This window comes from Pelophylax lessonae (genome assembly GCF_965119305.1).
Source record: "Pelophylax lessonae genome assembly, chromosome: 4".
Lineage (NCBI taxonomy): Eukaryota > Metazoa > Chordata > Amphibia > Anura > Ranidae > Pelophylax > Pelophylax lessonae.
In genome coordinates this window covers 552,224,211-552,239,818 of record NC_138771.1, presented here as the reverse complement: position 1 = coordinate 552,239,818, position 15,608 = coordinate 552,224,211, and the positions used below count along the sequence as shown (strand labels likewise).

At 41.8% G+C, this 15,608-nt stretch overlaps 1 protein-coding gene across 2 annotated transcripts in view; it reads right to left on the bottom strand.

The window, feature by feature from the left end:
* The window catches only part of SLC20A1 (solute carrier family 20 member 1), a 51,304-nt gene that overhangs the window by 16,354 nt on the left and 19,342 nt on the right, over positions 1-15,608 (bottom strand). For both annotated transcript variants that reach the window (XM_082256185.1, XM_082256186.1), the window contains exons 2-7: positions 14,113-14,724; positions 13,807-13,947; positions 12,390-12,475; positions 4,965-5,061; positions 809-928; positions 196-468 (exon numbers count right to left, since the gene is read on the bottom strand). In XM_082256185.1, the coding sequence (XP_082112311.1) occupies positions 196-468; positions 809-928; positions 4,965-5,061; positions 12,390-12,475; positions 13,807-13,947; positions 14,113-14,458 (1,063 nt within the window). In that variant the 5' untranslated portion in view covers positions 14,459-14,724. The remainder of the gene's footprint in view (positions 1-195; positions 469-808; positions 929-4,964; positions 5,062-12,389; positions 12,476-13,806; positions 13,948-14,112; positions 14,725-15,608) is intronic.

Sequence of the window (15,608 nt, the reverse complement as noted above, 5' to 3'; positions counted from 1 at the left end):
TTCTGAGGTCAGGGTTGTTAGAATTCCAACATTACTTCTGCACTCTGTTGAAGCTTATCAAGATAATCCTAGAACCTCTGCAGCAGCTGGGAGAAGGGGTGGTCCACACACACGTTACGTTTGATATGGGACAGAAACAGATCGGTGCCAAAACCTGTGCAAATGTTATATAAACTGGAAAACCATTATACTCACCACTTATTGGTTGGTCAATGTTGGTCTCCATGCTTTGACTCTTCTCTCTATCCGACACATCATCTCCATCACCCAGCTTGAAGGTCACAGTACGTTCCTCTACTGCCCGGGAGGGTATAGGCACAGACACCATGTCTAGAATGGGCACCTTAGTCTCTGCTGTGACACTGCTACCAACTGGCAGCTTCACATCTTGATCTTGTTTCAAAATATGGCTGCGATCTCGGTTCTTTTCCATCAGTGGAGATTCTGAGGGGCTGGACTTGATTTCACCTGGTGGAAGAGCCGAAATGATGAACAAACATTTCAAACCAATAAACTTCAAAGAGCAACTTTCTATAGCTATGCGCCCAAGGAAACTAGGGGAGAGGGACTGCAAGCAAGTCTTTATTTGCAAGACAGCAAAACATTAAAAATGACCCTTAAGATGCATTCTTCCTGTGTCTAGGGTTATATAATCCATTGTGGAGGACTTAAATTCTAAATTGTCTTAACACGTGACCTTAAGATGTCTGGGCCAATTTCAGACTTCTAACACATTTCACATCCGACGTTACACCATGTCTATTTATACCAAAGTCTCTAGATAAAAAAATAAGATAAAAACACTTACGTTCTATTTTCTTCTTCATCCTGGGACAAATGACGAACCAAACTATCACAGCACAAATCACAGCACACCCCACAGAGATGAGAATGATGCCCCACAGAGGAATTTTGTCAAATCCAAGAACTGGAAGAGAAAAAAAATAAACAGATACATATGGACAACCATCCCCTCCTATAATGCCTACATGTGGAACAGAACTCTGCAGCTTCATCCAAGAGGGTCAGCCTGTGGGTCCAGCGAAAAACACCAAAAGTGATACAAAGACTAAAACTAGATTGGGAGCTCCTTCATATTGCAACACTACAGTTCAAATAAGGAGGCAAACCGTATATAAAAAAAAAAAAAAAAAAAAAAAAAACCCCACACGGAGCTGTGCGATTCAGGGCTGCCCCCACACGAAACCTACAGTTTAGGGTGCAGGTAAATGTGAACAGGCCCTAATAAGTGTTTTTGACTTGTATGTAAAGATAAGATTTAAAAAATTTAGAAGCTTAAAATCCCTCAGCAACAGGGAGAACAGAATATGGGAGCTACCTTTACTAAACTTTCTAACAACGCTAGTTCCCTTCATTAACACATTAATGTATACAGCTAAAAAAAGGCAAAAAAAAAAAAAAAACACTTTACTTCAGTTTTGGAAACAGTGGAGAGGGATTAGAACACGTCTGGTTTTATTACTGGCTGTGCCCCACTCAAGGAATTGTCTGTTTGTCACGTTTAATGTTATTACTGGAAGTAACAGAAAATCCCAATTTGTGAGTTTTCCCCCAGAACAGGAATAGAGGGGACATCTTCCAATGGGGACACTAGAGACAACCAGGAGTTCCCTCACTTGGAGGGATTTTCTTCCTTATTATGGGACTGAAAGCAAAGGGAAATCCCTATGGGACACAGATGGCAAAAATGAATTGACAGGGAGTCAATATCCTCCCCTCCAACTCAAATGAAGTTTTGGTTTTGTCTTTAGTCATCCTTTAAGCTTATGACCCAAAAACACATTTAGCATAAAGCCAAGGCTTCTGATTTGAATCCTTTTCCAGGTTATCAGCTTAGAAAGTATTGGAGGTTATTTGGAGCACCAAGGAATAGGTCAGCAGTGGCAGGATACTTTACTTCCACAGTATGCAATGCCTTTAACTGTGCGTTCTGGCAAATTAAAACTGGTTGCTCATGATTTGGAATTATGGGATTGTTAGCCAATAAAACTTCATATTGACTATTTCAAGGGGAACTAAAGTCAACCTGCCTGCCTACCTACCTGGAGAAGATGCCAGCGAGGACAGGTAAGTTTTGATTCCTTTAGTTCAAACAATACTTAAAAATTATATAAAGTTCAACTATGCCAGGCTAAACGACTGCACTGTAGAATAATGGAGTGTCCAAGAAATCTATGCATGCACAGAATTTCTGGGGGCCATTGGCGGTCTTGCACCAAAAACTGTATGGATACCCAACCTTCACCGGTTTTCAAGAAATTGTTCTTGCCTAAATCCAACTTTGCATAATCCCAACTACAAGACCGTCAGATTAGAAATAGCAGGAGGAAGCAGTAGGGGGGGGGGGGGGGGGAAGATTAGCAGCTTCAGCTCCACACACAATGTTGCAGAACACAAATACACTAAAAAGGTGGAAGCTATCTGATATTCAAGCATGCGAGATCAGGGTGTGCCTGAATATGACCATCACTGATAATTTATACACCTTTTCTAATAAAGCCAACTGAGTTTGAAAGGGGGGGGGGGGGTTAGAGATAATATTACATGAGCTGCCAGTGTAATTTTAGGATAAGATATACAGCATTTAGCTTTTCAGCTACTGTGAAAATGTAGATGGCAGCATGTAAAGCAGGCAGAATGTAGACCTTTGCCTGTACAGGATTATCTCATTACTAACTCAACAGCTGTTGCAGGTTGAAAAATAAACTCCAAGTGTTAGAACAGGTACAGTCTTCTCCATAATTCTATTTCCTCAATGGCTTCATGCTAGATTGAAACAAGACCATGAGGGTGGATTTAAAAAGCTTACAAAATTAGGAGCAGCACTATAAAAAGGGGAATCACAATCCACGATTAGGCAATTCTTGACATTTAATTTGGTTAACAATAGAGTGGCTGCATTCATAAAGTCTCCTACCAAGACACCACATGGGTAATGCTGCTAGCAAAGAGGATTTTATATATACTTGAATTGAACTCATGAATACTAATTATATATATATATATATATATATATATATATATATATATATATATATATATATATATATATATATATATATAAATAAACCATACCCTTGTAGTGGGGCAGATTAATAAGGTGCAATACACCAGGCTCCCTCCATCTGTGGTACCAGTCCCCCTCACCTTCTTAAAGGCGCTTCAGCCTGTGGTGGTACACTTCGTCACAAAATGCAGGACCAAAAAGTCCAGCATATATGGAGGACTGGGGGATTACCCACAACCTGGAGTGTCAGGGAGAACAGTGATGAGAAAGGAGAACAGTAAGCAATACAGCCTCTTCCTCTACCCCTAGATTTAAAGCGCTTAACCCCTACTGTATGGAAAGGGGATCCCCACTGCAAGGGTAGATTTATATTTTCTACATTACAGAGTTGATCTTTAACTCCGGTTGGTGCAAGAAGCAAAAAACTTGGGAAATGTTGGGTACCCCTGCAGATTGCAGGCACTTAACTCGCAGCCATCAACTAAGAAAGAATCATGCAAATTTCCACTTCAGATGAAATTTGCACCAATACAGTTCTGCTTACTTACGAGACATAATTACAACTAGGTTTCATACAATTGTGGCACAACTACGCATTAGTATCTAATGTCATCATGTGACGACATCCCAGAATGCTTATACTAACCTGTTAGCCAAACATGAAGGTGGAAATACAGCAAAGGCAGCTGGTGAGCTACCAATTGGCAGCTAGAGGACTTGCGTTACAAGACCACTAAAAACTATTTCCTCCACTCCTGGGTAAAGAAATCCTAGGAGCCAGAAAGTTAATGTGCCAGTATAGCACTTGGGTATTTTCTATTGCAATTAGTGACATTCTAAATTCCCCTCACTGCTATGAGGGCCTGGCTCCTGAAATTATCCACTTCTGTGTAAATTTAGGGTTGAAAAATTATGGAGCTGGCAAGCAGACTACCAAACAGTTAGGGAAGTTGTGACTACAAATGGAAGCAGTAGATCAGGTTCATGTTCTGAATGCTAAAACACTATGATCAAGACAATTCGGAGGGTATTCTGGCTTCAGAATCTTTTCTACTACTAGTAACTCAGAACTAAACAGCCAAACTTTACATTTTAAAAAACAGTGAATAAACCCATTTAGTCAATCCAGCCAAAATGGCACTAAAAATGCAATTTGAAGATCAACCAAGCTGTGTATAGCTACTGCCTCCCTAAAGAATGCCAAGAGCTTTTTGATCCCACTGGTACTACAGCCTGGCAGTCTATGTATGAGGGAAAAACAAACAAAATTATGAGAAGGCAGTTAATGCTTAAAGATGGCCGAATGCGCTCCCTCATACTATAGTTTAGTTGTACATTCGAACCCTTCTACAGCTCATCTAGAACTACCTTTTCTGTAAAGGTTCTTCAACCTCCCTTATGGAGATGGAGGAGTCATTTATCTGTGTGACCATGCATTCAACATTGATCATCTAGTCAAGGTGTATGTAGCATGGAACCAGTTGACTTGAGTAACTCTTAAGTACAAGAAATGACCCTTATTCCAAGGCCTATGGCACTGGATTTCTAATGGTGACGTTTGTCAAATTAAACTATATGTAGTGCCTTGTAGGAGTGATCGGAAGGAAATAAGTTTGAAAATAACAAACATTCTTCTGTATTTCTTCATAGCCACCGGCAATGCTGAAGGGGGAAGTAGTGGGAGAATAGGCATAACTGCTGGAGGAGTTGGGAGGAAAGGGCTGTATTGATTTAACCAGGGTGGTTAACTAGTTAGGTTAGAAATGTCAGCATACACTAGCCTGCAGCCTTCTTTAACGGGTACAGGCCAGCAGACTTCTAGAAGATTTCAGTCCTGTAAAGTAAAAAGTAGTAAATTTTGGGTTTAATGCTGGGCTCTAAAGTACAAGCCAGAGGTAAATAAGATCAACATCTTACGATAAAAAGGTTTACTCACGGGGAGCGCCTGAATACATGATGGAGAACAGGTTTATTCCAATTGTGCAGGCATAGAAGACTGGTAGAGCTCGCAGTCCATTGGGTACAGGGTCAGCCTGCAAGAAGAAAAACCCACCACAATTAAAAACCAAACATCTCCAGACCATGAACACGTTCAATATCCTTACTTTACACTGCACCAAGTACATATGCCAAGTATGGAGGGAATTGTACTCTGCACAACGTTTGCTTTACTTTTCCCAGATTATTCTATGCAAATTCACCACCTTCCCATCATACCACATATGGCCACACTATGCCCAGAAAGACTTACAGGGAAGTCATAGCATTTGATTTCTGGTGCTGGAGGCTTGACAAGCATTAAGGCCTAGTCATTACTGCTCACCTCCTCCCATCTCAGGAGAGAGCTCAGCTACTGCATCAGGGGGTTTAAATAAAAAAAAAAAAAAAAAAAAAAAAAAAAAAAAAAAAAAAACACTCCTGTGATGGTGGAAGTGAGCAGTAACAATCCTAATATTCCAGTCAGGCTTCAGGAGGTATGTAAATGGTCTTCATCTATAGCAAGAGCATTTTTTTAACTTAGGATGGCCATACACTGGTCGAATTTCTAAAGAATTGGAAGAAAATTTTAGTGCATTTTGTGATTGATGGTGTCACCATTGATTTCAAAACTCGACCAACGAATCTCACCCCATGTTGCTAAAGAAAAAGAACTGGCTGGGAATCTTCTTTTTCGATTATATTTCTTGCACGATTCTCCCATCATTGATTAAAAGAATAAAAAAATTCCAACATACTCGATCACTCAAATTCGATGACCACACGAAAATCGGCCCGCCAATTGTACGAAATGCTCTTGATCAGGTTTTCTAAATTCGACCCATGTATGGCCAAACTTAGAGCTGCAGTTTGTTTTTATTCAGACACCTGTTACTTGTATAGGCAGTTTTTTTTTGGGGGTAAAAGTGAACTAAACTCGAACTCCCACTAGAAGCATCTGCTTGGTACATGTATGCCCCAACATTTGTATGCTCCACTGGGCCAGGACTTGCCCCAGTGTAAATTTTACTAGGTACACAGATTTGATCCTGAACAGAGGGGGGCTGTACTGTGCCACATTTCAAAGTGCACTAAGAGCAGTGTAAAATGCAGACAGTAAATTTGACCAATCTTAAAATTTACAGTCTAGTGCATATATGTATAGCAGAGGGATTTATTCCCCTTTTTAAAAGAAAGAATAGAAAACTATTGCAGCTGCCATAGAAAGCTGTAGGCTCAAAGATCACCACTTTGGCCATATTCATACTTGTCTAGGGATTCTCTTTGAAGCAACCCCAGAATTAGATGCCCTGGTGCCCAGTTTTCCATGCTCAAATTCACTCTGAACTAAACAACCAGGCTAGGTTTACACATGTCTGGCTGCGCTTTGCAGTGAGTTTAAAAAAGGAGTCTGCAGTTTTGTTCACTGGTTCAGGTGCACATTTTTACTTGAATTTGCACAGGACCTTGAAAAAAAAAAATGGACCGCAACAGCCCCAGACGTGTGAACTGGTTCCATTGCATTCTGGTTCACATATGAACCGAGCCTCAGGGAAAAGGAAGGAAAGAAAAAGAAAAGCGCACACACGCCCTTTTTACCAACTGTGTACGTGGGCAAGTGGGGTAGGATGTGCATGCGAGATGCTGGATATAGGTCTCTATAGCTGCATGCTCCATGTTCAGAATGATCAATGGCAGGTCACAATGCTGTTCTTTTGGACAAAACCGATTTTGCCAGCAGCAGCACAACTAAAGAGCATTTCACTTACTTACATAGTTATAAGCACCCTATGCAATACAGAAATCAAACCTCAGCTCACAGCTATGGCAGACAAACTAAAAGAGCCTAGACCCAACAGAATGAATAGGTTACCCATGTGATATGGAGCTTGATCATGGAGTCACATGCTGCAGTGTTCAACAGTTTTATGCCCTCTCATATCATGAAGGATTTTACAGAATAAAGAACAGCAAGAAAAGAACAGGGAGGACCATATAAGAATTGAGAACACAATCCATCGTCGCTACAACCCAGTCTTCACTCATACAGACTAGCCTAGCCCAAAAGAGTTGCACCTATAAATAAGCAGCAAGGCAAAAATGACAACATAAAACTAAAGCTAGGTCACTTTTCTGGATACAGAAACAAAGATTTTTCAACTTTAGGAAACTTTAAATGAGGGCAATTAGACTAGGATTTTGGAACCTTTTTAGATCTGCAAGCAGCACTCAGTTACAAGCCCATTTATATGAAGACAAACACCACCACACACTTAATACTTCCCTGCTGTGCGCAGTGGATTTGCAGAGCAGCCTGGATCCTCCTCTCCGGTCCCTCTTTGGTGCTCCTGGCCTCTCCCACTTGCTATGGGGGCACTTGAGCCGAGCCACAGCTCCCTGTGTCTATTTAGACATGGAGCCATAGGCTGGTCTCTCTCTACTCATTGGCTGACTGATAGCAGCAACTGCTGTCTCAGCCAATAAGGGGGGCAGCCGAGATAATCCTACAACATCGCCAGATCTACATGGGGCTCAGGCAAGTATCAGGGGGCACACAGGCTACATACATACTGTAGGATCATAACACAAGCAAGTGATCCAGACAATACTAGGGCTCGACTGCTCGGCAAAGCAGATTATCGGAAAGCCGCTATTCACTTTTGCCGATATAGCTGTATCGGCCCCAGAACTGGCCGATATTCCAAATATTGCTCATGTTACCGGTATTCCAAATATTGCCCATGTAAGGGTTTTATTAAAACAATGTCACATAGCATAAATCGGTTTACAAAGGTTATTGAACATGCCACTCATATGTACAAAAGATAAGCAATTCCACATTAGCAAATCTGCTGGCAGATCGGTATCTCACCCACTTGCCGTAAGTGATACCACTCTGTTTGGCATACACTCAATACCGCTCCGTCTCTCACCCACTTGACGCAAGCGACACCCGGGTGATACCGCTCTGTTCGGCGTGACCTCCGAGACCGTATGCTGGACGGAGCGGCATCACCCGTGTGTTACTTACGGCAAGTGGGTGAGAGGCGGAGCGGTATCGGGCGGGTGCCGGACGGAGCAGTATCACCCGGGTATCACGTACAGCAAGTGGGTGAGAGATACCGATCTGCTAATGTGGAATTGCTTATATCTTTTGTACATATGCAAGTGGCATATTCAATAACATTTGTAAACAGAATTATGCTATGTGACATTTCACCCTTACTTGAGCATCACTACCTAATGGTTGGAGGAGGAGAAGACTAGTCTCGGACCCTGACATATATGTACAAAATATCAGCCCATACTGATACATTGTGACCAATACATAGGCTCTGAAAAAAAAAAAAAAAACAAACCATCAGTCTATCCCTACTAAATACCCTGCCCCACAGCCCAAACTCTGGTCTAAATAAATATACATCCAGCAGACACTGTACAAGGACACTTTCATCATTGATAATCCCGAATTACTGGGGGGTGGTATTTGATTCCCTAGAAATCTGAAAGAGTATGTGTGTGCCTCCGTCCCTTTATATATAGATTGTGTGGTTGATTGGTGCCTCCTGGTATATAGTTTATATACAAGGATATAAATGAAAATTTGTTGAAGAAAGGTTTATACATAAAAATGATTCACATAATTATGTATTCATTGGTGTTGTGTTATAGACCCAAGGTGAATAGGTGAAAAAGTTTTGAAGAGTTTCGTGACAGTGGTATGGTGACATTTATCTCTATTCTTCCATGCTTGGAAAAGTGGTTAGAGAAATTACCAGTGCGTATCCTACGTGTTTCAGTTCTATTGCAGCCTTTATCAAGGATCAAAAAAAAAAAAAAAAAAAACAAAAACACACACACACACACAACTTGCCCTTAAGTCCCACCCCCTTTGGTTTGAGGCACCAATCAACCACACAAACTGAGACAATATGACTGAGGTTAAACATCCACATTAACATATCAATATTAAAATTTATTTTTTAGTTCGATCAGATTCCAATGCAGAGCATGCGTTAAATAATTTCTTCTCTTCAGTCTTCACAAAAGAAATCGGGGGGGGGGGGGCTACACTAACCCAGCTTGTAATGCTAAACTAAATAACACACCTCAGGAAGTACCCCCATGGCTAACAGAAGATAGACTTAAGCCCCATACACACACGCAGATCGTCGTCATACAAATGTTCGTCTTTTCTCCCCGGGATGTCGGTGTCTGTTGAAAAGTGCAAAGACAGCACAAGGACAGCACAAGAATTTTGTCCGCAGACTTCAGCTGACTGCAGAAGTGATGTCATGTAATGGTTAACTTTCCCTGTGTTTTTTATTTTCTGAGCATGCCCAGTCTTGCAAATCTGCGGTCTGTCGGCTGATTTCTGTACTGACAGGCAAACAATTGTCCGTTCTGGTGTCCGCAGACAAAAATTTTCATGTTTGCAAGAAAGACTCTTGTCCGCGGATTGTGTGCAGACAGCTGTCGGAGGCACCATACTAACAGGCATACAATCGGCAGATCTTTCGTCCGCCGACGTTTGTATGACGACGATCTGCGTGTGTGTATGGGGCTTTAGAACTAAACTAGAGAAACTTAACATAAATAAATCACCGGGACCGGATGGCTTGCACCCGAGGGTTCTTAAAGAGCTCAGCCAGGTGATTGCCAGACCATTATTCTTGATCTTTAAGGATAGTCTACAGATGGGTATGGTGCCAGCTGATTGGAAAAAAGCCAACATGGTACCAATATTAAAAAAAAAAAAAAAAAAAAAAAAAAAGGGCCGAGATATATCCCGGGTAACTATAGGCCGGTCAGCCTAACATCTGTAGTCTGCAAGATTGGAGGGGATGTTAAGGGACCACATACAAGACTTTAGTAATGAAAATTGTATTAGTAGTAATCAGCATGGATTCATGAAAAATCGTTCTTGCCAAACCAATCTATTAACCTTCTATGATGAAGTGAGCTGCCACCTAGATAAAGGAAAGCCTGTGGATGTGGTGTATCTGGACTTTGCAAAAGGCCTTTGACATAGTTTCCCACAAACGCTTACTGTACAAACTAAGGAAGGTAGGTATGGACCATAGGGTGAGTACCTGGATAGAGAACTGGCTCCAGGGGAGAGTCCAGAGGGTGATGATTAATGGGGAATACTCAGATTGGGCGGGTGTGGAAAGCAGGGTCCCCCAGGGTTCTGTCCTGGGGCCAATCCTGTTTTAATTTAGTCATAAATGTGCTAGATATCCCCTCCTCTAGATCAATCTCAGCATTTGCGGATGATACTAAACTAAGCATGCCAATATCTTCTATGCAGGATGTGGAAACCTTACAAGCAGACCTGAACAAAATAATGGGGTGGGCAACCACATGGCAGATTGAGGTTTAATGTTGCAAAATGTAAAGTAATGCACTTGGGCGTCAACACGAAAGCAAGCTACTCACTAGGGGGGAAACCTGTGGGTGAATCTAAGATGGAAAAGGACCTGGGGGTACTGGTGGACAACTGGCTTAGCAGTGGCATGCAATGCCAAACTGCTGCAAGCAAAGCCAACAGAATACTGGCATTTATAAAAAAGGGGATTCACTCCAGAAATAGAGATTATTCTCCCTCTCTACAAGACTCTGGTCCGGCCACATCTGGAGTATTCTGTCCAGTTCTGGGCACCGGTCCTCAGGAAGGATGTGCTGGAACTGGAGAGAGTCCAGAGAAGGGCAACAAAAATAATTAGGGGAATGGAGGACATCAGCTATGAGGAAAGACTACAAGCTTTGAACCTATTCTCTCTGGAAAAGAGACGATTGAGGGGTGATATGATATCAATGTACAAATACTGTACTGGCAACCCTAGCATAAGGAACAAACTATTCAGAGAAAGGGAATACAGAAAGACATGTGGCCACTCACTAAGACTAGAGGAAAAATGGTTTAACCTTAAAATACATAAGGGGTTCTTCTTCACTGTCAGAGCAGTAAGGATGTGGAATTCTCTTCCATAAGCTGTGGTATCAGCAGGGAGTATCGATAGTTTCAAAAAACTATTAGATGGGCACCTTAAAGACCACAACATACAGGGGTATACAATGTACGGTTAACAGCAAACACACACACACACACACATCATAGGTTGAACTGGATGGACTGATGTCTTTTTTCAACCTCACTATGTAACAGCATTGAATTGTGATCACGTATTTGTGTAATAAGCTAAAGTATATCAAATTTTCACCTCAACTCTGGTCATTCTAATCTTCTAAAGTGCCAATAACCCAAAAGCAATAATTTATTGCAGCTTAACAAATCTTAAATGCAATTACTGCATTCGCTTTTTTAGGCTCCCTTTTCCTACTCGGTGAGCTGACAAGCAGACTTTTTCAACAGAAAAAGTAAAATTGTAGTAATTACACTACCACAGACAGGGGTGCTTACAATGATCAGCTTTTACTAATGTAAAACCTTTAGCTTAAAAAAACTGCATATGTAACTGCATTGGCAGCTGGAGTTTGGCTTCAATTTTCTAGAATATCTGCTAGTACATCTAACATGCCTCTCCCCCCCCCCCCAGACTGACAATGCTCCCCCCCCTGTTCTTCTTCATCCAGAGTGGAGGCACTGTATTACAGGAGGTGTTACTGGCCAGATCGCCAGCTGAAATTAGAGAAAAAAAAAAAAAAAAAAAAACAAACACCCACACCCCTAACCTAAATGATGCAGGCACCATATCCAAGGATTGGTAGGCTGCAATATTACATTTTTGGTTTCTCTTAATAGAAACAACATTTCAGCTTTTCAAAGCGCCTCCAACCTGTCCAGTTTCCAGAGCGTAGCGTAAATGTTAGGCCAGTGCTGCTGTCAACACAGAGGTAAAAATCTGTATGCCAGCACCTTTCCTCTGCAGCCATCACAGTGCTCATGCCTGCTGCTCGGATGCTGGACAATATATTACAGTAGAAGATTCCATGCCGCCCCCCATACCCAAAGCACTGGGTATTTCAGAGAGCTAAAGGCTCCAGGAAATGCATCTACAGAGGGAGCAGGCTAGAACCGAGCCAGTAATTGACAGATTTACTTGACCAGTGTAAACCTATAGAAAAAGCAACCACATCATGCTAGCCAATCTTGCTCAGGCAGGCCAACAGCACCAGTTCTAAATTACTTTTTAATCTCGTGCATAAAACGTTTCAAGGGAAAATAAAGCTCAAAATGAAGGGACTTTAATGCTGGACTAGGACACCTTTGGAGCAAAGGTTTGAACCTATCCTACGGTTAAGGCACAATTTTTTTTATGACAGATTCATACATAGAGTCTCTAAAGCTGCTAGTATACAAAATTTGCAAAAAAACAGGTTTACAACTGGCTGAAGGCATTAAAAACTATGGAATTCTTACCTTGCGCAGGATGAACAATCTCACAAGGAAGAAGAGAAGAGCAGACATGATTCCAGATAGCAGCGGAGAAATGAACCAGGACAACACTAGAAGGAGAAACATGGATCAATTAGATACTAAAAAAAAATGTAAAATAGAGAAGGGTTCAAGTTATATCGGGGAAGCAGATAAATTGCATCAGTTCAGAAGGCAAAAAAAAAAAAAAAAAAAAAAGAATACCAGTACCTAGAGGAAAGGCAAACTTTTACCTCCATGCATTCTCTGCATTAAGATAAAAAAAATCCTTCTGCAAGTAGTACGCCCCCCAGTTTGCCCCCCTATACTTACCCTAACCGAATCTCGATCCACCAATGTGCACGAGAACAGCAGCTCTCGGCCTCCTTGGCTTTGAGACAGCTTGCTATGGGGGCACACAGCTGGGGACCCATTTATGTCTATTGGGATGCATTACATACTAGTGCATTATGAAATAGACTTACCTTAGAACGAAGCCCTCTAGCAGCACGCCGTCACTGCTGACAGGACTTCCTTTCCAGGTTTGTGGGCTTCAGCTGGATATTTTCTTTTTTTCTAGTAACGGTGTCGATCAGCAACTTCTAGCGGGACTGCGACATTGCAGTGGACAAATTGGACTCTAAGGGGTTGATTTACTAAAACTGGAGTGTGCAAAATCTGGTGCAGCTTTGCATACAAACTAATCAGCTTCTATGTTTTTTGTTAAAGCTTAAAACAAGCTGAAGTTGGAAGGCTTACATAGACCGCTGCACCAGATTTTGCACTCCCATTTTAGTAAATCAACCGCTACGTGACACTTGACACTTTTTGGGGACAGTGATCAATGCTAAATGACATGCACTGTAACTGTACTAATGACACTGGCAGGGAAGGAGATAATGGGAAATCAAAGGGTTAAATGTGTCCCAAGGGAGTGCTTTCTAACTGGGCGGGGGCACTAGGACTACAATGCATGTGTTCTGCGCAGCAATGGGAAAAAAAAAATGCTGCACATCTGCTTTTTGGTTGTTTGTGCGTTCACAGACCATTTTTAAAAATTAGACTTACCGCCTCTGGACCACCCCACCTACATTTACTACAACAGGGCGGACTCTGAAATCCCATACCTGTACGCAATCACTCTTCTAGACGGAGGCGTGCCCTGGCGCTGCCGACGACCAGCTCCTGCTGTGATTCGACAGCGGGAGCCGATCAGCAGTCTGCGTAACCAAGGCAGATCCCCGTTCTGTGATAGAAGACATATTGTGTCTTCTTGCAGTACAGTAAACTAAGATGAAGTAGGTCCTCAAAGAAAAAGTTCACTACAAAACCTAGGGCAAAATTCCCCTTTCTGCAAAATATAGCTGCAGAATTGAAGAACCTAAGGAGGAAGGAAGGAAAAAAGAAAAAAACAATCGCTTACCAATACGAAGCAGCTCAGACCACTTAACGCCTTCTTGCCCTTTAGCTACCAGAGAGAAGCCAATGGTTGCTCCTACAATGCAGTGTGTTCCCGAGATTGGTAGCTTTAAGAAGGAAGCAGCAAGCTGCCACACAGCAGAACCTGCAATACAATGAAAAAACAAAGTCAACAGGTTTCAGACAGATTTTTTCCTTTGCAGGTTAGAAGACATTCAAATCAAAAAGGTCTGTAAGAAGAAGACATACATAAAGCAAGAAAGCCAAGCACAAAAAAAAAAAAAAAAAAAAAATTTCAATCTTAACTCACCAAACATAGAACTGATGGATCCAGCCATTAGCAGCTGCTGTGAAGAATTGTACATGTTGACGTCAATCAGGCCTTTCCTGATGGTTTCGCTTACTTTCGCGCCCAATAAAACAGAGCCCACGGTTTCAAAGATGGATGCCAGGATACAAGCTTGCCGAAGGGTTACCACACCAGAGCCTACAGCCGTGCCAAAGGAGTTTGCTACATCATTGGCACCAACTGAGAAAGCCAGCACAAAGGCTATGATAAAGCCCAACACAAGCAACCAAAGGTAGGTAGAGTTCACACTCCCATCCTGGATGCCAACTGTACTGGTAACGACACTAAAAACGGTTGTTGATTCCATATTTACTTTTGGCTCAATGATCAAATAAAAAACAAAACCCTAATAAAATACTTTATATGTAAACAGAAAAAGTGAGGTATGAAAATAATTCAATAAATTACTATAAAAATTAAATATGCAGTAAACTGAATAAGGCCGAGTGTCTCGGACTAAAGTCTTTGCTATTTACTGCGTATGAAAATGGACTTTCTAGAGTTCCTTTGGCTCTGGCGGGTTAGAGTTGAGAAAAATTCCATGGTGCACAAAAAGCAGGCAGGCTCTTCATTCTGTAAAATGAAAAACAAAACGTGAGAAAAGGACTAAAAACACAGAAGGACATGCACAAGACACCTCACTATGCCCAATATGAGCTCACCAATTGTCCCAAAGCCTTATATTGGCAATTTAGGGACACTTGGCCAACTTACACTGGGTGTATACTTCCTTTATTAAACCACCATTTGGCTCAATACCAGTAATATGCCAATAGGCAAATCCCAGAATTGAACAAGATGAGCACCATAAAAATGGGCCATTTCCTATAAACAAGGAGGACCAATAAAACAATTAAAGACCAATTACTAGGCATTTCACACAGCAAAACAAAGCTGACTGCCAGTCACCTTGCCTTTTTTGCTCCCCAATTGAAAAGATTTGGAAATCACCGTCACTCAGCAAGAGGAGGTAGAGCTACATTTGACATTAAAGGTCCCCTTTGGGAACATGTTGCATCTGTTTTTAACATGCCAGCAGTACGGGGAGAAGTTCCCTACACTAGCGGTCACACATGTCCACACGGCCACATCATTCATTCATTCACACAGCTCTGTGTGCATGAACTACAAGCCCCAACATCCTTTGCGGTTGTCAGCTTGTAGTTCTCAAACTACCATGGTGTAGTTCATTGACTCTTCCTCTCAGATTGTATCTGTGTATCCGTACGGGAACAGAAATACATCTGAAGACCTGCATGGCACCAGCGATCTAATCGCTGGTGCAATGCTTTACAGGCTCAAAAAAAAAAAAAAAAAAAAAAGCACTCCAATCTACCCTTGATAATGCAAAAAGGTTGTCCAAAATAGCCACTGTACTGGATCCACTGGAAGTTTATGGCGCTTTTCCACTGCATGGAACCGTACCGGTTCGGCGCGCTTTTGTGCTTTTCCACTGC